Here is a 24,761-nt window from a genome sequence, read left to right on the forward strand (position 1 = left end):
AATTTCACCTCTACTTATACAACCCCATACTTTATACAGTACTTCCAAACTCACATATGTATCTTATATTTTATCTGGCATTGAGAGCTGTGTGGACAGATGCATGGGTGAGGAATAGGGGTCTGAAAAGCAAATGCATATTCTTAAGCTTAATTTATAGTCAAGCTCTTTGAGCTTCTCGACTGATCAGGAATGTGTCCACGAGTCACGACTCATTATTCTAAGTTCATTATTCATGAGACAGAAGTCTATTGCGTAGCTAGCTACGTAGGCTATGTGTACATGCGTAGCCTGATGCACACCTCATCAAAAATGTAACAACCATAAACTTTAAAAAAGATGGAAGACGCCCATTTGCTCTCCTCCATTGGTGAAAAGTGAAGCCGCCAGTGTCCCGATACGGCGCAGTAGTAAAGGAAGTAAAGCCATGAAATCAAGGCCCTGTCCTCCCTCTGGCAGAATTCGCATATCACAGCTGTCAATCATGACGTCACACCACCGTTTTTATAGCATTAAATAACTAACTAAAAACGAACTTACTTTAAAAACAAACACTTGAATTTACACCAGCGTGATAAAACTACAGTAAATGACAGAAACCAGCTTCGGAAAAAGGATATTTGAAGTGTAATTCAATTGTTTAGTTAGTCTCAAGTCCCATTGAATAACATGGGGGAGGCGGGGTTTATGACCAGTCACTGGGGGGGCGATCGAGACATTTTGGCTTCACTTTCAGGGTTTGTGCGGCACGCTTGGTAACAACATGACCGTAACACGCAGAACGCAAGTGCTGTGATTTGTCCGCTAGAACCCGTCCTGTCAGGTAAAAAAAATCCTGATCGCATTTCTTTATAGACATTTCCACTTGCGACAGTAAAAACAAAGATGGGCCAAGTTGATATTAAACTCCATCACTGCTGGCCATTTCAAATCATACACACAAGCTGGTGCTCCTTCTTTTAGGGGTTTACTGGCCAAGCTGCTGTTGCACTGCTACTTTGGGTTACACGCGTGGATACTGCCAACTAGTGGTCTGCACGTGTTATTGCACGTCGAAATGAACAATGACGCAGAAGTATGAATGAAAACCGACGCGTAGCCTACGTCTTTGAGGCTACGCCGTAGCTCCTATGAACTATAATGAGCACTGTATGCAAAATATTCTATATACGCAAACAAAAAGGGTTTTACACAATCTAAAGGAACAAACCCAACTCGCTTTGTTGTAATTTAGTTGTAACCCATTGTTGTGTCAAATATAAACTTTTTCTGCTGGGTTTGTCCCTTTTTAAGCTAACCCAGGATTTTTTATTGTGTATGCATTGATTACTGTAAGGCGTGAAATAACCATTACATCATTAATACCACATTCATGTTTAGAAACCTCACCAAATTATTTATTAGCACAAACAAGCATACATATTATTACATATAGAAAATGTAAGAAAATTGGGTTACACTTTATTTTATAGCATCACTGTTACAGTGTAATTATACATTTATGTACTAAGTAATAATCATCAACAACATGTACTTACTATAGGGTTGGGGTTAGGATTAGGGTTTGGTTTAGGGTTAGTTGCATGTAATTATGCATAATTAACTGTTATTACTATAATAATTACATGTAGCATGTGTAACAAAGAAAATAAAGTGTTACCGAAAAATGTTTCTGTTCCAAAACCTACAGTAGTGAGCTTCAGTAGTTATGTAGGCAGAAGCGTACAATATATGTATAGGTAAAGCAAAGGTACAATAGAGGCCTTTTTTGCCGTTTTTTTTCCGGGTGGCATTGTTTTATGCAGTATCAATTGAAGACAAGGCAATCCAGTAATGCATGTGAAACATTTATATCAATGTGACATCAATGATCGAAATTAAACTTGTTTAATGCTCCAACTCTCATCATTAAATAATAAGACCTCAGCCTGGATTTCACAGACAGGATTACACATATGAGATTTTATTATAATTAGGATATATAGCCTTAGAGCGCAGCTGCTTGCGTAAGCACTAGACAGCAAGCCAGCTCCCTAGGCTTTGGAGACACTGACACACTATCATACGTATCTATATTTAGCTTAATATCATGAAAGTGATTCACTGCTTCATGGACTCACAGTGATATAAGTACCGAACACACATGCACACAGATTTTCAAGCCTCCCACTCAATGGCACGTTAATGGAAAGAGCAGGCCAGTTCAGCGGCTTACTCACGCACACGGTCTTAGCTACAGCCAGTTGTTATCTGTTATCACGATTCTTTCGAGACTCCCACACACATACGCATGGTCCTATAGAAGACAGAAGAAGTTGTCTGGGATTTGCAGCCCATGATCACGACTCATATCTCTTGGTACAGACAAACACCCACTCGGTAGGCAGCTGAATGAGTGTCTCTAGTCTGAGGTCCTGCCCTAATTTTGAGTAAAAGCCAGACATCGCCCGAGTTTTTTAATCCTCGCTTTAATTTCACTATAAGACAGTAAAGCCAACATCTGCCACTTGCAGCAGTGCCACTCATTACTGGAACATACATTATTTTATGGTAAAGCTAAGCGTATGGATTTATGCTCTGATTAAATACTTTGTACGCCATCAGTTTCGGCAGCCGTGAGCCTCTCAAGCCTTAAAAAATACCCATAAGCCCCGATATTTACCTGTGCGGATGGCGGGAGTGTAAAATGAAAATAACAGAGACATCTGGAGATGAAATATATTGTTTCGTGTTGCTCTCTCAGCGGTATTAAATAAGTGATGAAGATTCTGGAACAGGTCTCTCATGTCCTTACAAGATTGTAGCGTGTGTAATTTCACAGACAGTACTGGGTACAGTGCATTCTGAAGCCATCTGTGGCTACACCATATTTCAGCATGGCTGGATCTTCTGACAGCAGAAGTGAGAACAGTACATTCTCACTCTTTGTGTTCTGCTGTGGCTTGGAGATTTGTTACGGGGTAATAAAGAGTCACGAGAACCTCCTCGTTTTATGAAGTGAAGTTTTGTGAAGTCTTTTCTTACAATACGAACACAAACTTAACTTAGCATAAAGGACCATATTTTCAAATGCAAATCTGCTAAATGTTTTTGCCTCCCTTATATGAGGAGAGATTCATCTGATTTAGGAACATCAGTAAAATTATCACCTTTGTAACATTGTCCATAACAGCCAGGAAGAAATGTACTCAGAGTTGTTGGTTTTGGTACAATGACCATATGAGGAGCTCAGATGCAAAAGCAGCTAAAATAAGATAATTATATCAACCAAATGCTTCCGGCACATATTATACATTCTTCAAATACCTAGTTTTGCTTCAAATTCGCTTAATTCCAGCCTCAGGCCTTTCAGAAAAAACTGTTTGTGTATAAAAAAAGGCTCATTTAAAAGTAGAAAATGTAAGACACACTTAGAGGGTTTTGCACTTTTCATATCATTATTATTTTTTCAGCCTGTTTATTAAAATGCAACCAGGAAATAAATGACATTTGTATGCAGTATTAATAAAACTATGGACAAATTATAAGCTAAAGTGTAATGTTTTTAGTATGAGCTCTTACACTTGAGCAATAGCAGGAACCACAGTTTCTCTTAAACCTAAATGTAATCAAACCCTAATTTCTCATTTTAATCTAATGACTTTAGCAGTTCAGTCTCCCCAAAAGTTCAAGATGTGCTTACTGATGAGAGAGGTCACACTAAATACTGACTTTTGCCTGAAGAAGCCATTTTGTCTGGAAATTTTTGTTTTTTATTTTGTGTACAAAATAAGTATTTTCTGTTTGTATCTTAATAAAGAGAGCGACAAATAAATAGAGATGGTCAATGAAACTTTGCTAAAACAACAAAGCTGGTGGTAAACATGCAATAATGTACTTTTTTTCTGAAGTAATATTTTAATGTATTTCTTGTGATAATATTGAAACTTTTCAAGACCTTAAGTGCCTGTAGAGGAAAAGAATCAGGAACACATTTGAAAAAAGAAATGCAAGGGTCATTCTTCTATTGGGGTGGCACATGAGAGGCAGAAATTATAAAAATGCTTGTTTGATTTCTTTTAATAAAATGTATTGTTATGCATGTAAAATTTGTTTAATATGCTATCTCCATTAAAATTGAAGCTTAATAACATAATTTCAAATAATTTTCAAAACATCCACTTATGTCTGTGGTGTTACCAATATTTAAAGTAATTAAGACAGCCTTGAATTAGCCTAAATTACCCTAAATCCAGTCTTTTCTAAAATAGAGGCTGCCATCATGATGATTTCAATATTAGGGGACATTTAGGAAATATTAATAAGTATGCATTTATCAAAATTTTGATTAAAATATGTAAAATCTGGAAGTTATAAATATAACACCACAGACACTAATAAAGTGTAACACATTAAATTGTCAGAAATTTAGCCAACTTTAAGAAAATGAATGAGAAAGAATGCACTTACCATGCACCCCTCAAATCAACCAGCACCTGCAATGACATTGACACACAGGAAGCAGTCCAAATAGATTTCCTCCAATTCTTAAAGGGGCGACATTCATTGTTGTAACACCACAGACATGAATTTTGGTGTCTACTACTTTTTTCTTAAATATTACAAAGTATACATATTTTAAAACAATTTAACAAAATTGTACATGTTAAATAAAATCTATATTCACAATATAACCACTTCATTTGTGTTAAAAATGTTATATTGTTGCTATTACAATCCATGATACCTCTTTGAGGTATGGTGGGAACATGCATATTTTGTTACAAATGCAATATCTCAAACTCAATGAAATATGTATTAAAAAAAAAAAAATCAATTGTTAATAGTGCACGAATTGTGTTTATCCTACAGAATACAAACATGGAAACATTTGATAATTTATTGGTATTTTAAGTTTATTTTTACTGTTGTAAAGTAGAGTAACACCACTTGCCACCCCAATTGAAACAAAAAACTGTTAGGTGAGGTCACTGTTACACTCTCTATATATATTAAAACCTCGCTTTAAATAGCATTTTTATTAATTTAAGTATTTTTGAGAGTGGCAGACAGTATTTGGTAAGTTACTTAATAAAATAATTCACTACTAGTTACAATCATGTAATTAGAGTACTGTACAAATTACTCTCTCCAAAAAGTATTTCATTACATTTTAATAATTACTTTCTCAATCCTATTTAGTAAAATGATACAAAGGTAAGCTTGTATTGGTTTGAATAAATCATATATATACATAAATTATTCTGGTCACACTTTTTAAGGTCCAATTCTCACTATTAACTACCTTTGCCTCAATATACTCCTACTTTACCAAATAGTAAAAATAAGTATCTATCATTAAATAACTGTAAAATAATAGTAATCCCTTACTTTACTTTTTCAAAGAAAATGTAATTAAATTGCAGTAACTAATTACTTAGTAACTAGTTACACCCAACACTGGTGGCAGAGCAATCTGTATTTTGTATTCCCATCCATGAAAGGGGTTGCTATATAATTATAAATGTATATATAATATTGATGTATATTTTTTTAGCTCTTTGAAGAGTACAGAACATATTTTATTATATAAAGAATACAGAAAATGTTTTTTTTTTCATTTAAACATTCGGTCTAAACAATCTATTAATTGAATAAGTAGATCTTTAATTTTAAGAAAAACTATTTTTTGGCCATGTTCAGCTGTTGCCATACTGTAGATCCGTGTTTCCCAACCTTTTTTCTGCCACGGCACAGTTTTGATAAGTAAAAAAAATCATGCGGCACACCACAATCATAATAATCATTAACAGAACTGCACAAACCTCTATTGCAATGCTTAAATGACTTGTTAAACTGGAATATTATACTGTATTAAACATAGTATTCACATTTAATGTTAAACTTTATCTTGTTTTCATGAGAACACATATGATATCCTGGCTGGATTTTATGACAGTGACACACGCAGCTGTGACCAACTCAGCAACTTGGTAGCTAGCTTCGAGCACTTTTTCAAACACTGTCGCAGTGTTATTTTCCACGGGACACCAAACAAGTGGTCACGGCACACTAGTGTGCCGCGGCACAGTGGTTGTGAAACACTGCTTATGAACTGCGTTTTCAGAACATAACAAAACACAATTCAACAGCTGTAACACACCAGCAAATACCAGAAGCTCTCTAAACACAAAATCTCAAAAGTGTGTAAAAAACCCACCACACTCTTTCTGAGTTACAGCTTCTGAGAGAAGGGGAAAAAAGGATTTAACAGAAGTTTAGAAATTTGCTTGCGTTCTGATTATTCAGCACACACAAACAGATGGTGTGAATGCGATACATGACTTTACCACAAGAACCAATGCATCTGCAACTACACAGCTGGGAATCTCTTCTGAAGATCTAAATTTATTCATAACCATGTCTTTACCAGCACAAACACAAACAATAGCTTACATTCTTCTCTCTCTCTCTTTCTCTCTCTCTCACTTACACAAACACATCAGCGAATGCTCATAGGCACACACAAACAAACACACACACGATTACATTTTCAGTGTTATCGCACTGATATATCAGCTATTGCCTCAGGTTCGATAAAACCCTCCGTGCCATGGATTACTCAGCCTTGGCGTATGCTCTCCCGTTGCTATAGCGACCTCATCTGTGTGAGATCCTCCGAAGCCCATAATATTCTCCAGCCTGTATATCTACCCTACAGAAATCTGTCTTTCATTTAGTGTCACTCACACAACGCGCAACACAAACCATCGTGTTATGTGGCCGGGCAGCTCTTCTGCCATCAAACTTTTATTGATAGAGATATATTTGGAAAACTAATGTGAAATGTTTCCACACAAAACTATATTTTGTTCCACAGAAAAAACTCAATGTCATAATTTTTGTGTCCTGTCAACGCCCACGGCTCCATTATGCCTCCCTCATAATATCCCTCTTCTGATTTCTCTTTCTGTTCCAGCACAAGGGCCCTTGACCTGCAGCTGTGCGTGGTCAGGCATGAGATGGAGAGCGTGAGGACAGACAAAGAGAGAGTGTGTACGGAGCTGGAAAATGAGCGCTCTTGCCGCCTGCACCTGAGGTAAGGAAACGAGGGAACAATGGCATAAAGGGACAAAAGAAAGCGCTGTGGATTGGCCAGCTCCCATTGGCTCGTGAGAGCGCGTGTGGCGTGTCTGCAGTAGCTACCTCAGCCACGGCACGACAGGAAGAGCTCTGCAGATGGGAAACAACTGTGTGCGTGTGTGTATACACTTGTGGGTGTTTGAAGGCACACATGCGAGAAAGAAAGGAGAAGAAAAAAAGAGAACGAGCTTTGGCTTTCAACAAAAATGTTTGCCGATATGCTTGACCATTGAATTTCTTTTTGCAATCAGATTTCCTGCGTAACATAGCCTAAATATACAATAGTCATCTAGAAATCAAAATGATTGCTTTAATATTTTGTAGGTTTGCATGGTAAAAATTTAGTTTGGATGAACAAAATGACACTAAAAGAAAAAACATTACTGTAAACGGAGTTTTGTATTGAAACTTTATATCAAAGATGGGACCAAGTCACACATGTGGAAGTCTCAAGTAAGTCTCAAGTCTGAACCTTCAAGTCTCAAGTAAGTCCCAAGTATTTTTTTTCTTGGGCAAGTCAAGTCAAGTCGAGTCACAGGCTATGTCAAGTGAAGTCCAAGTCAAGTCACCTTATTATTGTCATTTTACCTGCAGAATCTGATCTTAATAAAGATATATAGAATATAAAGATATAGAGAACCACTCATGTTCAGTAAAATACATCATGGAATCAAACAAAATTGTAATCTCTTCCGTTCGCGCACCTACATTTAAAAATAACGAACTTGAGCGCGCAAAAGACGTGATATGTGAACCGACCCTAACATTGTAGAATCCAGTAATTTTTCTCTCTGTGTGTGTGTGCTCAGGTGGCAAACTTAGACACAGTAGCCAAGTCTCGTACCGCTCAGATCAAGGGGAGTATTTTTAAAAAATAAATCAAGATTATTTTGCCCACATTTGTTCCCAACACGGTATGATGAGGGTTAATGGCTACTTTAGTTATCCATTAACCCTCATCATACCTAACTACCATTAGCTTACTACCAACTAACTTTCAAATGACGGGCGAAATTGGAGGTTGTCGTCTGGCTGCCCGTGATTTTAATGTTACATCATGTCTTGCAACGCACCGTTCGTGTTGTTGAAGCCGAAAGCGATGACCCCCGCTACCCTCCGGCTGACATGTTGATATCTGTTCTAAGTGGGCGTGGTGTGCGTACGAAGGGGCATGATTGATGATAGTGTCGTGATTCAGTCATGACAATGCCATTCTCAGCCTGCACTGCAGCTGGGTCAACTTTATTTTTTTTAATAGTTTATATACTTTATATTCAAACTGAAAACATGATGTGATTAACACTCAAGTCATTCAAGTCATCGTGTCTCAAGTCAAGTCAAGTCCCGAGTCTTTAACTTCCAAGTCCGAGTCAAGTCTCAAGTATTTTATTTTTTGTCAAGTCACAAGGCACAAAAATAGTGACTCAAGTCGACTCAAGTCCAAGTCACCAAGTCACAAGTCCCCATGTTTGCCTTATATTCTCCAAAACATTGTGAAATCTTTTCCTATTCTGTTGCTTAGTTGAGACTCCTAACGGTGGGTTTACACCAGACGCGAGTTAAACGATTTGTGCGAGTAGATTACATATAACGTCAATGCAAAGACATGATCAGACGCCTCCTCGTGTGGGGCAATGCGAAACACACGCTGTTCGCCGCAAGAAAATATTCAACTCGAGCTAAAAATTGGCATGACACGTAGTTTCTTCCCACGAGTAATCTAGTGCGAGTAACGCGATGCCCCGCGTTTAGTGTGTATGTAGCATAAGTGTTTGTGCAGTACAGTGTTCCTGTAGATCAACTGGAGGAGCATTGTGTAGTATTGGCAGTAGTAGCGTGGGCCCCCTGGGTAACCCGTGGGTCTGGTATATATTATTTGGCAGCGCGTTTGCCGCGAAAACACGCGCTATTCGCCTCAAGCGCGTCTTCGCCTCAAGCGCGTCTCGCCCGAGTTGAAAATATTCAACTCAAGCGAAAAATTCGCGTGACAGTACGTTTTTGCCGCCTCTACCGTGGTTGGTGTGAATGCACCATTAGAACTTACATCACGAAAGCGCCAAGCAGCTCCTGCCACCAGCCACAACAAAAAAAAACAAATTGAGAAATAACAGTAAAGATTGAAGACGAGGTGCGGGAAAACTAAGGGCGGGAATTAACATCATTAAAAAGATATTTAATAATATAGAGGTATTTAAAGTTCTTCTATACAGATGAATACAAACACTACTTTGTAAATGTTGAAAATATGTATCATTATCCTATCTTGTTATAATATGACCATGCTGGTTTCTATGGTTCATAGGCGTATGTTGTTGGCAGTTTACATGCCAGTGTAATCTAATGGCTGTTTCCAAGAACTTTTATGCAGAAATAAAGCCTGTTTTCACTTACATTACAATGCCTAGTATGTCTATTTAATGGTCGTGGGTGTGGGGCGAGGCGGGTTGTAAAAATAGATACAATGGTGCTGGGAGAGCTGGGGCGGGCCAAATAATTTCATAAAAGCGAGACCCATGGGTTCGAAAAACCCCGACTCGTGCATTACTAGTTGGCAGCGCAAAATGTTCATGGGTTCAAGCCCCATATACTGATAAAAACATGTAAACAGCACTTGAATATACTGTAAGTCACTTTGGATAAAAGCACCTGCTGAATGCATTAATTTAAATGAATAGTTTTTATCTTGTTAAACAAAAATAAGATATTAAAACACACAGTTGACGATACCCATTTATTTTCATGGTATTTGTTTTTTCTACTTTGAAATTCAGCGGATACCATCAACTGTTTGGTTACCATCATTTATCAAAATGTCTTCTTTTGTGTTCAACAGAATAAAGAAACTCAAACATGTTTAGAAAAACACGTAGATAAGTAAATAATGACAGAATTTTTATTTGTGGGTAAATTATCTCTTTAAATGTAATGTGATTATTTGGATTCTTCCGGTTTCCCGTGTATATTATGCCATTTTATCTGTATTTACACTATCAATTCACATAGCTAAACACAAAGAAGTGTAAGCTACTTTATAAACTCATTCAAAGCCACCTGGACACTATTTTGATTTGGTGTTTCTATACTAAGAAACAAGTATGAAAAAATAAAGGCTCTTATTTATTTTCTGCTAGCTAGCTACTGTAAGGTAGTCTATATAAATAGTAAAGTAAATGAGGTAATACTAAGTAAATAAAGACTGTTGAAAATCATAGGAAGAGCTATACAACGTACTGTAAGCCTACACACCCAGTTTGATTCAAAATAGCTGTGGCATAAAAAATATTTCCACAAATATTCAACTTCACATTGTAATTTAAAATAAACAAACCATATTAAATAAAGTCTGTAGAGACTCATCCGATTGATATGTGATGTTTGAGTTGCAAACAGTTAATAATCAAATGCTGTGAAGTGAAGCTGTCATGAAAGGCGAGCAGTCTCGGTTGACTGGCAGGTGATAATAATGCCGTCATGAGCTCTGTGACAGGTTTCTTCATCTTCTCCAACCGTCTGTGTGAGCCGTGCACACAAAGCCAATGATGGCATCACAGACTGAGAAGTGCTTTCAGGAAGGTGTGTGTCGGGGGAATGCATGTGACTAAAGGAGTGTGCGGCAAACATTTATTTGCGGTTTGTGTGTAGCAGTTCGTTGTGACGTAAATAACCAGGAGGGACTTGAAAAACCTTTTCTAATTGGCTTTATGCTTTTTGTCATTGTTGTCTCGTGTTTTTGATTTCTCATTGTTGCCAGTTTGACTTTGATTGATGACTTCAGCTGACGAATGACGTCTGTGCATATTTTTGGGTCTCTTTCGCTCTCTCAGTATACCTGTTGACCCAGGGGACGTAAGTGCAGAACTCTGCTGTAGTTTATGTTCTGGTGTTTTTTCTCCCTTTCTCACATACATTCTTATAGTTTTATGACACAACTGAGAAATATGCTGTCTGGGCATCACACACACACACACTAGCACGTAAAAATGTTATGTCACACCCTTGTGACCACAAGATCTTACAAGGTGATTCATTCAGTCTTTAATGATAATGATTATATCAGATTTCATCACCTGTAGAACAATCGTCTTATTTCCCTGGTTCCCTTATGTATTATGAACTGGTATATTGGAATGTTGGGCGTAATGTTATGATATACACTGGACGTTATTACTACATCAGAGTTTCTTAAGATGCCTTTCACGTTTCTCAGAGTGTCAAGAACTAATAAAGTTGCTCTCGGTCTAACATTGTGTCCCATCAAAATGTTTCCCTGGATAAACAGAATGTTCTGTTCTGGTAGGGGTAGTAAAGTACATATTTGTAAAGTCTCTCTCTCTTTTTCTCTCTCTCTTTTAAGGGGGTCGCACACTGGACGAGAAGCGCTGCGTTGCGTCTAGGACAACTCGGAGGTATCTTACACTGGAAGTGCCCATTAAATAGCGCAAGCTTAGTCAGATAGCGTCTACTTCAAAATGCAAAATATATGTTAGTAGCCAATGTTAATCGCTAACAATTTGGGAGAAATATGATGTTATTTAAAGGTGCAGTGTGTACATTTTTGTACATCTAGTGGTGAGGTTGCAAATTGCAACAAACGTTTCAGTCCACCGTTCACCGAAACGCATAGAGAAGCAACACGGACAACCATGTCATCGTTGGAGACAACTTAGTAGTTTGTCGGTTAAGGGCTTTTGTAGAAACAAAATGGCGACTTCCATGTAAGGGGACCCTCTGTGTATGTAGATAAAAACGTCTCATTCTAAGGTAATAAAAACATAACACTTCATTATGAAAGGTCTTTATACACCACTGATGATATAGTTATGTATTTTATATTGCATTTCTGTCAAGAGATCCTTATAAAAGTTACACACTACACCTTTAATGTTAAACTATGTGAGTGGTGTAGTGGGCAGCGTTCCGACGTGTGGTGCTTTCGCACTTTCAGCGACACGAGTTCGATTCCCGGCTCGTGGTGATTTGCCGATCCCATACCCCTCTCTCCTTCATGTACTTTCCTGTCCTCTCCTAAACTCACTGTTAAATAAATGCAAAAACTGGCCAAAAAATATTAAAACAAAACTATGTGAGTGGCACTCTGTGGCGCGACAGGGATTTGAGCAATGTCATATCGGACAGGCGCCGCCGGTGTGCATACATTCATAGAAAATAATGTGTTTTGTTTTTAGATTCGCGACGCGGTGCTGCGCTTCTCGTCCGGTGTGCGACCCCCTTCACTGTCTCACACACTCACTCACTCACTCACTCACACACACTCACACACTTACGTACGGTCCGTTCACATGGGGCGTAAGCGTTAACGCTTCCCATTCACTTTTCATGGGTGATGTCATGCGTTGCCGAACTAAATTGTGGCTCCGTTGGCGCCGCGTCAGTGCTGTTGCTCGCGGCAGAAGTTGAACATTTCTCAACTTCTCAATCAGATGGCCTTATGCAAGTAACCTAGGCAGAGCCAGCCAATTATGTTTATGGAAGACCGCAGCATAGGTTGCGGGCACTGTGATTGGCTGTTGGCCACGCTTCAGACAAGCCTTCCGTCGAGCGTTAACGCTTACTCTGCATGTACCGTCACTCCCTCACTCACTCACTCACTCACTCACTCACTCACTCACACACACACTCTCTCTCTCTCCCTCTCTCTCTCTCTGTCTCTCACTCACTCACTCGCAGGCTCGCTCACTCACTCACTCACTCACTCACTCACACACTTTCTCTCTCTCTCTCTCTGTCTCTCACTCACTCACTCACACACTTTCTCTCTCTCTCTCTCTCTCACACACTCATTCACTCACACACTTTCTCTCTCTCTCTCTCTCTCTCTCTCTCTCTCTCTCTCTCTCACACTCACTTACTCACTCACTCACTCATTCACACACACACACACACACACAGACACACACACTCACAGACTCTCTCTCTCTCCCTCTCTCTCTCACTCCCTTACTTACTCTCTCTCTCTCTTATTTTCTTACTGTATTTATTCTGACATTAATAAGTATTTTCATGAATTAATCTAACAGTAAAAAATTTACTTTCTTAAATTTTGGTAGGTTACGCAAGACTAGGTAAAAGAATGAGATCAGCGCCTGTAACAAATGAAGTGTGATCTTTTTTTAACTTCATTCCTCACTTGGTTGTAATTATTTTAAACCCTTTTGTGCAACATATCGAGAAAAGAATATGCTTATTTTGAGTCTTAAAATTACCACTTTCATAAACTTATGTATCACTTTTCATAACATACATTAAAGCATCTGAACCTTATTTAAAGGGATGAAAATGAAAATTCTGTCGTAATTTACCCATCCTCATGTTATTTTAAACCTGTATGAGTTTTTATTTTGTTGAACACAAAATAAAATATTTTGATAAATGATGGTAACCACACAGTTGGTGGTACCCGCTGACTTCCATAGTAGGAACAACAAATACTATGGAAGTCAATGGGTATCGTCAACTGTGTGCTTACCATCATTCATCAAACTATCTTCTTTTGTGTTCAACCTGTCCAAACTCATACAGGTTTAAAACAACATGAGGGTGAGTAAATGATGACAGAATTTTCATTGAACTATCCCTTGGACTTATTTGTCCTGGGCCAGTAAGCAGCCACCTAGCAACCACCCAGAACACCCTAGCACCTGCATATAACATTAAACATCACTTTAAACACATTTTTTTCAGCAATCTCCCAGTAACATTGTAGCAGTGTCTTTAACATTAACAAGCACCCCTCAAACATGTTAAAGTCTAGTGAAGTTTGATGCTTTTAAACAAAGTATTGCATATCTTTGAACTGCCTAGTTATCAAAGCAAAGATAAAATGAAATACTCTTTGATGTCTTCGCTCCTTAACCCACCGAGCTATAATGCTTACGTGTCCATAAAGGCCCTTTTCATGTCTCGTGTAAAAGCGCGTGTGCCTTTATGTGCGTTTGAGAATGAAGTGTGTGCTTCGCATATGGAGCATGTGCGTGTGCAGCGTGAGTTCACTGTAGCGTGAGGTCTAGCAGTCTGTTCGGTCAAAAGGTTTATGGCCTGATTATAGACTACGCCCCAGCGCTTCAGAGAGAGAGGGAGAGATGGAGAAGGACACTGAATGAGACAGGATGTATAAACCGTTTGATCCACGACCATCCCTTTGCCTACTTTCCTCTGCAAGGTGAAGAGGATCATTTTAAAAATGATTATGATGATGATGTGGGAGGTGATTTATACAGACCGGGATGATGAAGTCATGCATCCCAATTCCTAAACCGGACGAGCAAGAATGCTGGAAACGGGGGAAAGGCGGCTTAGCAGCTGGCCAGAAGCACACATCAAAAACGTAGCATGTGCTGTCCAGACACACCAGCAACACTTCAAATGGAGAGAGTGAACAGAGAGAAAGGACTGGACAGGAGTAAAGGGAGAGAAAAACAAAGGCATCAAGGGTCAAAGTGAAAAGGGTCAATCATTAAGGAGTTCAGTTTAACTGACACAACCAAATGTACTACCAGGAAAAAACAGCAGCAGACAGCTGTTGCTATCGAGTTGTTGACAGCTCTTTTCTAACAGGCTGTGTGGCCTATTGTCTATCTCCATCCTCTCATTGCCATTTTACCATCCACCTCTTTTCTCCTCTCATCTGTGATGTCCTTTTCTTATCTTTCTGCTCTTCTTATGTGCGCTCTCATTCGTTTGATCCACTTGTTATGGAGGATGGATACACACAATTGTCTCTCACCCGTTCTTACTCTTTTACTGTCTCCGTGTCTTACCGCAATACTACCATGTTTGCCGGTTGCCATGACACTTAGACAAATGGTTGAGTGTGTGTTTGTGTATGTTTGTTTGCGCAGTGACAGGCCGGGATGGAAGGATGGATGTGTGTACGGTTAGTGTGTGGTCGCCGAAGAGATTGCGTGTGTGTGCGAGTAGTAAGCGTCCTGTTTATTCACTTTGAGAATTCTGGCAGCTCTTATCAGCCTCTGTCTGCTGATGATGATGTAATGCTGGTTGAAACCAGAGGGGCGTGATTTAGGGCAGCAGTACAGACACCGAACTGACACGATACTTCAAAAGTTCAGACCTCATTAAATCACACCGCAAAGAACTGACAGCCAGCCAGATTTTCGGAGAGACCAAACACAAAGAGATGAAGACGGTCTCAAAGTCGAGCTGAAATAAGACACAGCTTCAAATGAAACAGAGTTCAAATATTTTATCAACACACACGGTGATAAAACTTATGTAAGGTGATGCCTGTATTTTGGGATATTTAGAGTTGCACATCAGGACAGTTTTGTAATAACTAATTTCATTTCATAGAAGTTCGTCTAAAGAATTACAATTATTAATTTCAATTGTTGCTTTAAAGGTACGTTTACATGCGTTTACAAATAATCCGTTTGTAATCGTATTGATGGCTCAATCATATTGAAAAGCTTTCATGTAAACACCTTAATCAATACCATTGAGGGCGATGCAAATTTGGATCGTATTGAAGGGGGTGGTTTACTCCGATCTCTGATTCGATCAGCAGGAGAAAAGTACGCATGTAAACTTGTGAATTATAGTATTATCGGATGCAAAAATGCAATGTGCACATGTGCAGAACATACCCGTGCTCAAGTTCACGTCTTATAATTACCTCTGCAGCATTTATATGTACTTTTAAAACATTAGGCTACATAGAGCAATAAAATAGGGTTGCACCATAGGTGTGTTTTCATTACTTATATCTGAAAACTTCTTATGAACAACTTTTCCAACTCAGTTTTGACTTTTATCCAGAGATAAAGCTTGAACTCGACTAGAGATGCTGTCCGCAGCTTTGCTAAGTCCTCTGCTTTTTTCATATTTAGATTTGGGCTACTGTTTAAACTGTTTCCACCTGTTGTTTTTTTTATTGTGGGTTACAGATGAAATTATTTTGTTGATTAGTTATTGATATTTGGGCTGTGGACAGTCATTGGGATGCTTTTGGGATAGTTTTGAATGTCCATTGAAATGTTTTTGATATGCAAATCTGGCAACCCAGACTGTGCGCTTGCGCAGACGTTCAGTTCGGATTCTATAGACGGTTTCATCGGATGCACGTGCGCTAACGCAATACACGTCTGGATCCGAACTTCACTTCCGGTTTTTTTTTATGGTCTGACTAGTTGCTAATCTGATCTCTTGAACAAATGTCTCGTCGAAAATAACAAATGTTTTGGTTTCCTAGCTATTCTATGTGTTGTTTTTTTGATTATTATATAAATAAACTACGTTTAAAGAACTTTGTTGTTATTTATTTTTAGCAGAGTTTACCGGAAGTTACGTGCGGACCACGACAGCCGCTTGTTTATGTTGTTACTGCTGAAACCGTCTAATTTACATGTAAACGTAGCCTGGCTAACACCAGACCAGTCTCATAGAGAATGAGACGTGATCTGGGAACCACATGTTCATTTTCTCGTATTTGAGGCGTGGTTTACGAATGCCCAGAGCCGGATATTGGGCGCTACAAATGTGTATCAAATGCGTCTATACGTAGCTCATAGCCAATCGGTGTGTCGCATAGAGGTCATAATCATCTTGCTGCCCCCTCCCCGTTCTGTGATTGGTTCCCTATGCCGTTTATTGGGTGCTACAAATGTCTATCAAATGCGTCTGTATGTCGCTCATAGCCAATCGGTGTGTCGCATAGACGTCGTCATCGTCTTGCTGCCCCCTCCCCTTTCTGTGATTGGTTCCCTATTTCAGGGGCAAAATAGGTCCATAGTTTTCATGCTACACTTGCAGCGTGAATAAATCTGCGTGCAAGACAGCATGAGGAAACCCAGGCTAATGTAAACGAACATTTTAATCAGATTGTAATGTATAGTGTGCATGTAAACTGTATTGTCATACCCTTCAATCATATTAAATTCAGTCGGATTGACAAGATTTTGAAATTGAAATGAAAAACGTTTGGAATATAGTGGTATTTTTTACAATTGACTTATATGTGAGTTTCATTATTTAAAAAAAAAATCTTATCTGTGAGCTTCATTATTTAAAAAAAAATTAATGTGCCCTCATAATCTTTAATCAAAAGCATAAATCTCCTCCCCTTCTCGAAAAGATCTCTCTTTACTTCCGGTCATAGGGTATGGCGGGTGGGCGAGGCCCGGAAAAAGATGAATCAACTTTCAACAATCCAATATATTCTTGATGAACGAACCCAAGTCCAGCCCTTTTTTCATTTCAAAAGCCTTTTCACTCGGATATACGTCACGACAGGGAAAATAAGACAATCGCTACTTCCGTTTCAATGTGACTTAATGGGAACATTTCACAAGACTCGTTATAGATGTAAAATAAATCTTTGGTGTCCTTAGAGTACATATGTGAGGTTTTAGCTCAAATTACTACACAGATAATTTATCATATGTTAAAATTGCCAATTTCTTGCACTAAATGGCAGTGCCGTGGTTGGATAGTGCAGATTAAGGGGCAGTATTACCCCCTTTTGACATCACAAGGGGAGACAAATTCCAATGACCTATTTTTTCCACATGCTTGGAGAAAATGGGTTACCAAAACTAATTTACTGGGTTGTTCTTTTTCACATTTTCTAAGTTGAAGAAAGCACAATTATAGCACATAAACATGGAAAAGTTTGATTTTCATGTTATGTCCCCTTTAAATATACTGTACAGTGTAAATTGAATCTAGGTCTATCAGTATATTAAGTTTGTCTTTATGTGTATGTGTGTGTCAGACGGAGGTGTGTACAGCAGCAGCAGGTTCTCAGTAAAGCTCTGGCCGTACTGCAGTCATCTCGTGGGGAAATGACGACCATAAAGAACCGGTTTTTACACTTCCTGGAGGACTGGGACAACAGCAAAGCACTGATACAGCAGAGTTGCATCAGCGCTGACGCAGGTAATTAAACACACACAAAACTCCCTCAGCTGATGCCCCATGAACTCTGTCCTGCTTCTCTCCTATCTCATTCTACATCTGATGAAACTCGTGCCTTTATATGCATCTGCATGTGTGCATTAAGCAGGCTCATAATGCACGTGCTCTGAGCTAATGCGAACGGATCATCATGCCCGGAGTCCACCCATCACTTGCACAACGAGCGTGACATTCACAATATATCTTGTCATGGTCTAAAATTAAAATAGGAACACACTCTCCCTTAGTCGCTGTGTGTGCGTGTCCATGGCTATTAGAGTGAGGGCGCACTGTACCCGCTGTGCTGAGATAATTGCAGTATAATGATAATAGAGGATGTGAGACATTTGCTAATGGAGCTGCAAGTGAAGAGTGTCAGAGAAAGACAAGGCCGATTTATGACCCACAGAAGTGTGTGCGTATATGTGTGTGTGTTGTTTTGCTGCTCTCGTGGGGATGAAATTTCTGAGAAGTTCTCATGAGAATAGAGCAGCAAAGCCTGACAAACATATCTTGTGAAAACAGCTTTATTATTGAGCTAGATAATGACTTACTTCACATCTATAATAAGGAATGTTGTGTTTCGGGTTAAAGGTTAAGATTATGATAATGGTAAGGATTAGTTTAGGATTAGGGTAAAGAAGGCCAAAAACCTTTCACTGATCAGTGGATGGTGTGATCTGTGTTACACAGACTGCCCCCTGATGTGTGTGGCGTGACTGGAAAACTAGAGCACTTAAAACAAATGTAAAAAAGAAATTATAAATTTGATTGATTAAATTTAATTTTGAGAAATTTTACTTATAGCTTAAACTCAATTTTCAAATAGGTTTTAGCATTTAGGACTTGAATGCATAACCTAAATTCTTTCTCTTGCAATGTGGGACATAAATAGTTAAAATGAACTGTGTAAAGGTCAAGGGTGACGTTTCAGATTCACCTGCCCTTAAAGCTGCAATTCATAACTTTTGCTTCTATATCGCCATCTCTTACTTTACATACCTATCTTGACGTGGGTTAAAGTCAAATGACGTCAAACTGACATTACTCGTGTAATCGTACCCGACAGCTCAACTTACAAATAAGCTGATTACAGGCTTACTGTTGCAAATCGGGGTAAATTAAAGGGACAGTTCACAGAAAATGTACATTTTGCCATCATTTACTCACCCTCGCGTTGTTCTAACCCTGTTTGAGTTTTGTTATTTTTTAAATACTAAAGATATGTGACCCGTGCTGGCAAATTGAGTGGGAATTAGAAAATGTTCAAGTTCTTCATACATCAAAATGAACTATTATTTGTTGGAATCTGACAAAATATGACACTGCCACACTTCTTTGAAGTTGATAGTCAGCAAAAAAAATTACTATTTCATTTTGAAGGTTTAAAATCACCACATCCATACCTTAAAATCACTGGTTAACTAATGGATTTGGCACACACAAAGTCAAAAACAATATTTATACGAAAAATATATGTTCAACTTTTTTCTTTCTTTTATTGTTTGATTGACATTGAGACATATAATATAATGTTATAGACATCTAAAGTACTTATTTGGACGGGATTAGTGGAAGGTGGGGTGAAGCAAATTTTTTCAGAGCTTCTTAGTGATTTTAGTCCCATTCGAATGCTCCATGTCAGTAATCATTACGGACAATGTCAGTTAAACTTATGGCGACTTTTACCTTTTGTAAAAAGGTCCGGAGAAATTACCTCAGGTAATACTAATCCAGTGCAAATAGACCAGCTGTAAATATACACGTAAATTTAGTCGTTTCCTGTTATTTTGCAGGTTTCTTTCAAATATAAAAGCGCTTAAAGAAGCATTTAACTCACGTTCTAGGCAGAAAAACAAGTCAGTGGCAAGTCAGTTCCCAAATATCACGACACAGACTTTAACTCTTTCCCTGCCATTGACGAGTTATCTCGTCAATTAAGAGAAAACGCTTCCCTGCCAATGCGAGAATTTCCGGCTTTCCGCATTATCAACCAGGGGCCGGATTCACAAACATTCTTAAGAAGAAAAATCTTCTTAACTGCCATTTTTATCTTAAATTCAAGCTTAAGAAAAAAGTTAAGAATATTTTGTATTCTCAAAAAAGCTTCTTAAGAAAGTTCTTATTTTTTCCTTTATTTCCTTATACAACTCGGAAGTAACGTCTCACGTGAAAGAACTCTGTGTATGTTTTAAAGATCGTTCTGCATCTGATCTCTATCAGAAGTCCTAATGAAGGTAGGATGAAATTTTTTTTGTTAGAAAGCAGAGGATCTGTTCTTTTATTTGATATATTGTATGTTGAAATATTTAAAGGTGCAGTGTGTAATTTTTAGAAGAATCTCTTGACAGAAATGCAAGATAATATACAAAACTAAATTATCAGGGGTGTATAAAGACTCTTTCATAATGAACCGTTACGTGTTTATTGCCTTAGAATAAACGTTTTATCTACATACACAGAGGGTCCCCTTACATGGAAGCCGCCATTTTGTGCAGCCACGTTTCTACAGAAGTCCTTAACGGACAAACTTTTTTACTAAGTTGTCTCCAACGATGACATGTTTGTCCGGTGGCGGCTACTGTAGCTTCTCTATGTGTTTCAAAAGCAAGAGGTGAGCAGTGGACTAAGCCGTTGGTTGCAATTCGCAACCTCACCACTAGATGACGCTAAAATTTACACACTGCACCTTTAAAGAAGAACATTTTCTGGAAGGCATTAAACTTTTGTGAAAATCATGAAAAATGCTGGCGCTGGCTGGCAACGTTTTTTAAAAAATGCTGGCGGGGAAAGAATTAAAAAGTCAAAATCATTTCTCGGAGGATTGGAACTGTGTCTGAAATGGACGTTCTGAAATGAAACAGTGTTTCGAGTTTTCTCGTTTGTGTCATGTTGTTTGCACATGTAATATCAGGAAGCAAGGTAATGTGCACGTGACGACGAGAGAGGTGACGCGCTGCGTAATCGAGTTACCCCTCCCACTTCTGAATGTTTTACTGAGATTTCGAATCCCGTGCGAATTGACCATCAATATTATAGACGTCCTGTGGTAAAATTACGCTCGCACGTCTATGTGGAAGCTTCAGCTCTGTCAGTCAGCAAGAGGAAGATCTTAATAACTCTTTTAACATCAACCAAGTCAAAAACTAAACCAAAATGTCAAGCGCATGTGACTGGACACATATCTTTATATTGGATTGAGCATTTAGGACGATACACCTATCAGAAAACGTAAAAACAAAGATTATTTTAGATGTTTAATTACCATTTAGAGCATTGGGATCACTAGACGATGGCTTAATGTACTTAATTTTATGAAAATCTCAATTTTGACCAAAATCAACATTCGTATTTTCTTGTGGCGCTAGCTAAAAATTAGACGGTGCGCCTTCCGACTCATTTTGCCAGCACGCGTTACATACCATATTTTATGGACTATAAGTCGCTCTGAAGCTCTGAAGTTGCATCAATCAAAAATGCGTCATTAAGAGGAAAAACCATGGACTACAAGTCACATTTATTTAGAAAATTATTTCACAAAATCCAAGCCGAAGAACAGACATTTAATCTGGAAAGGCAAGTTATTCAACTAAACAATGGCACAGAACAGAAGGCTGAATAGATGTCTGTACATTAGCGTAACATTAACAGTTATTCAGCTAACACAATAGCATACAGAACATACCTGGGAGGCTGAATAGGCTAAATGAACAGAACAAGCCAACGCGCATCAAGTTCGCAGGCTCGTCATCCCACATCACTGAATCCATTGAATTACATAAATAGAGGAGCAGCATATAGTGGACTTCATATATGTCTAAATTAATTCATACTGACTTGAAGCTGCAGGGCCAGCCAAACTATGAAAAAAGTGTGACTTATAGTCCGGAAAATACGGTATGTTTATAAATGATGGTAATCAAACAGTTGACGTTACCCATTGACTTCTATAGTATTTGTTTTTCCTACTATGGAAGTCAGTGAGATCCGTCAACTGTATTGTTCCCATCATTTATGAAAATATGTTACTTTGTGTTCAACAGAACAAAGAAACTCATACAGGTTTGGAACAACATGATGAGTAAATGATGACAGAAATTTCATTTTTGGGTGAATTATCCCTAATGGAGACAATAACGAATTTTTGGTTATGTTCCCTGGGATGGTAACACAATGCTTTACCAGTTGAGCTACAGGAACACTATCATTACACAATGGTTCAAAATATTACTACACATTGATAAACAGGGTTAGTATTTTTGGGGGGGTTGGATTGGGATCAGTTAGTATTTTGAGAGTTTGAGAATTGTTTACACTTGTGTGAGATGATATGTGGCAGACGTGTGTTCTTCATTAGTGTTTTCTGTATTTTTTTAAAGAATGGTTATGTTGTGACTTGCATGTTTGTGTGTATGTTCAGAGAATGTTTGCATGTTTGAGTTCGGTTGCTTGGTTGCAAGATTTGCAGCATGCAAATCGCTTTTTGGGCTGATATGAGCAAATGTGCATTTGTCATGTGTTGTTCAACATAGTTTTGGTTAACAGATGGTTTGTATGCCGTAGGGCGAGTTTACCTTTCGCTCACCCCATAGGGTGTGTGTCTTCTCCCCACAAACGGTTCGAATCGCCTTCTCTCTGCCTGCTGCATGCTCCAGATTCCTGTGTGCGCATGTGCTAGTGGATGTGTGTCATCCAGAGGTGAATGAGTACACAGAGCCAGACTCCTTTGAACCAATGCACAGGTATTTTGTTTACAGTAGCCTAAGGAGTGTTTAGACTTAGCTTTTTTTACTGCCATCCCCTAGCTGATTTTCAGCACGTGTGCGTGTAACATATACTGTACATGTTTTTGAATTTGAGCATGTGCATGCGTTATGAGTCATTTCGGTAGAAAGCACTCAAAGAATGTTACAGTTGACTATTTGTGCCTATCGAATCGGTTCTGCTCAAAGATAGAAAATGTACACACATGTGCACGATCATACACTCACCTAAAGGATTATTAGGAACACCTGTTCATTTTCACATTAATGCAATTATCTAATCAACCAATCACATGGCAGATGCTTCAATGCATTTAGGGGTGTGGTCCTGGTCAAGACAATCTGCTGAACTCCAAACTGAATGTCAGAATTGGAAAGAAAGGTGATTTAAGCAATTTTGAGCGTGGCATGGTTGTTGTGCCAGACGGGCCGGTCTGAGTATTTTACAATCTGCTCAGTTACTGGAATTTTAACGCACAATCATTTCTAGGGTTTACAAAGAATGGTGTGAAAATGGAAAAACATTCAGTATGCGGCAGTCCTGTGGGCAAAAATGCCTTGTTGATGCTAGAGGTCAGAGGAGAATGTGCCGACTGATTCAAGCTGATAGAAGAGCAACTTTGACTGAAATAACCACTCGTTACAACCGAGGTATGCAGCAAAGCATTTGTGAAGCCACAACACACACAACCTTAAGGCGGATGGGCTACAACAGCAGTAGACCCCAACCGTGTACCACTCATCTCCACTACAAATAGAAAAAAGAGGCTACAATTTGCACAAGCTCACCAAAATTGGACAGTTGAAGACTGGAAAAATGTTGCCTGGTCTGATGAGTCTCGATTTCTGTTGAGACATTCAGATGGTAGACTCAGAATTTGGCATAAACAGAATGAGAACATGGATCCATCATGCCTTGTTACCACTGTGCAGGCTGGTGGTGGTGGTGTAATGGTGTGGGGGAAGTTTTCTTGGCACACTTTAGGTCCCTTTAGTGCCAATTGGGCATCGTTTAATGCCATGGCCTACCTGAGCATTGTTTCTGACCATGTCCATCCCTTTATGACCACCATGTACCCCTCAGCTGATGGCTACTTCTAGCAGGATAATGCATCATGTCACAAAGCTCGAATCATTTCAAATTGGTTTCTTGAACATGACAATGAGTTCACTGTACTAAAATGGCCCACACAGTCACCAGATCTGAACCAAATAGAGCATCTTTGGGATGTGGTGGAACGGGAGATTCGTGAGCTGGATGTGCATCCCACAAATCTCCATCAACTGCAAGATGCTATCCTATCAATATGGGCCAACATTTCTAAAGAATGCTTTCAGCACCTTGTTGAATCAATGCCATGTAGAATTAAGGCAGTTCTGAAGGCCAAAGGGGGTCAAATACAGTATTAGTATGGTGTTCCTAATAATCTTTTAGCTGAGTGTATATACTGTACCACTGGGCTGTTAAATGCTTTATTCTGATTGGTTGAGAAATCTTTCACAGGTATATTCTTTAATATACGCACACCAGACCTGTCTAATGTCTTAAAATAACCACCAGATGTCTGTGGTAATCGTGGTATAAGCTGAATAATTGACTCTGGTCCTTTGAATTATTTGAAAATAATGCTCACTTGCGGTGTAATGGCACTCCACTTATTGTTGTGCTACCTTACCACCTTGAGTGTGTGTAATTTTTGAATGCGGCCTGTTGTCAATTATTCTTTACGTATATATGTGTGTGCGTGGGGGGCAATCTGATATGGGTGTGGGTACAACAATTATGTTCTGCTACCTGTCTGTCTGCTTTCCACGGTTATGAGAGTTCAGGAGAGGCAAGTCGAGAGGTACACTGTAAAAATTCCCTATTGCACTGAGATGTTTAAGTTTAAAGAACTTGAAATAACAAGTTTCATTCAACTTTCTTGACTATTGAGGAGTTGGCAT

General features: G+C 38.7%; 1 protein-coding gene across 1 annotated transcript in view; it reads left to right on the top strand.

Moving 5' to 3' along the window:
- Window positions 1-24,761, top strand: part of LOC141349138 (uncharacterized) — a 57,930-nt gene that overhangs the window by 23,084 nt on the left and 10,085 nt on the right. The window contains exons 4-5 of the mRNA XM_073853939.1: window positions 6,959-7,078; window positions 17,870-18,033. Of these exons, the coding sequence (XP_073710040.1) occupies window positions 6,959-7,078; window positions 17,870-18,033 (284 nt within the window). The remainder of the gene's footprint in view (window positions 1-6,958; window positions 7,079-17,869; window positions 18,034-24,761) is intronic.

This window comes from Misgurnus anguillicaudatus, chromosome 15 (assembly GCF_027580225.2).
Source record: "Misgurnus anguillicaudatus chromosome 15, ASM2758022v2, whole genome shotgun sequence".
Classification (NCBI taxonomy): domain Eukaryota; kingdom Metazoa; phylum Chordata; class Actinopteri; order Cypriniformes; family Cobitidae; genus Misgurnus; species Misgurnus anguillicaudatus.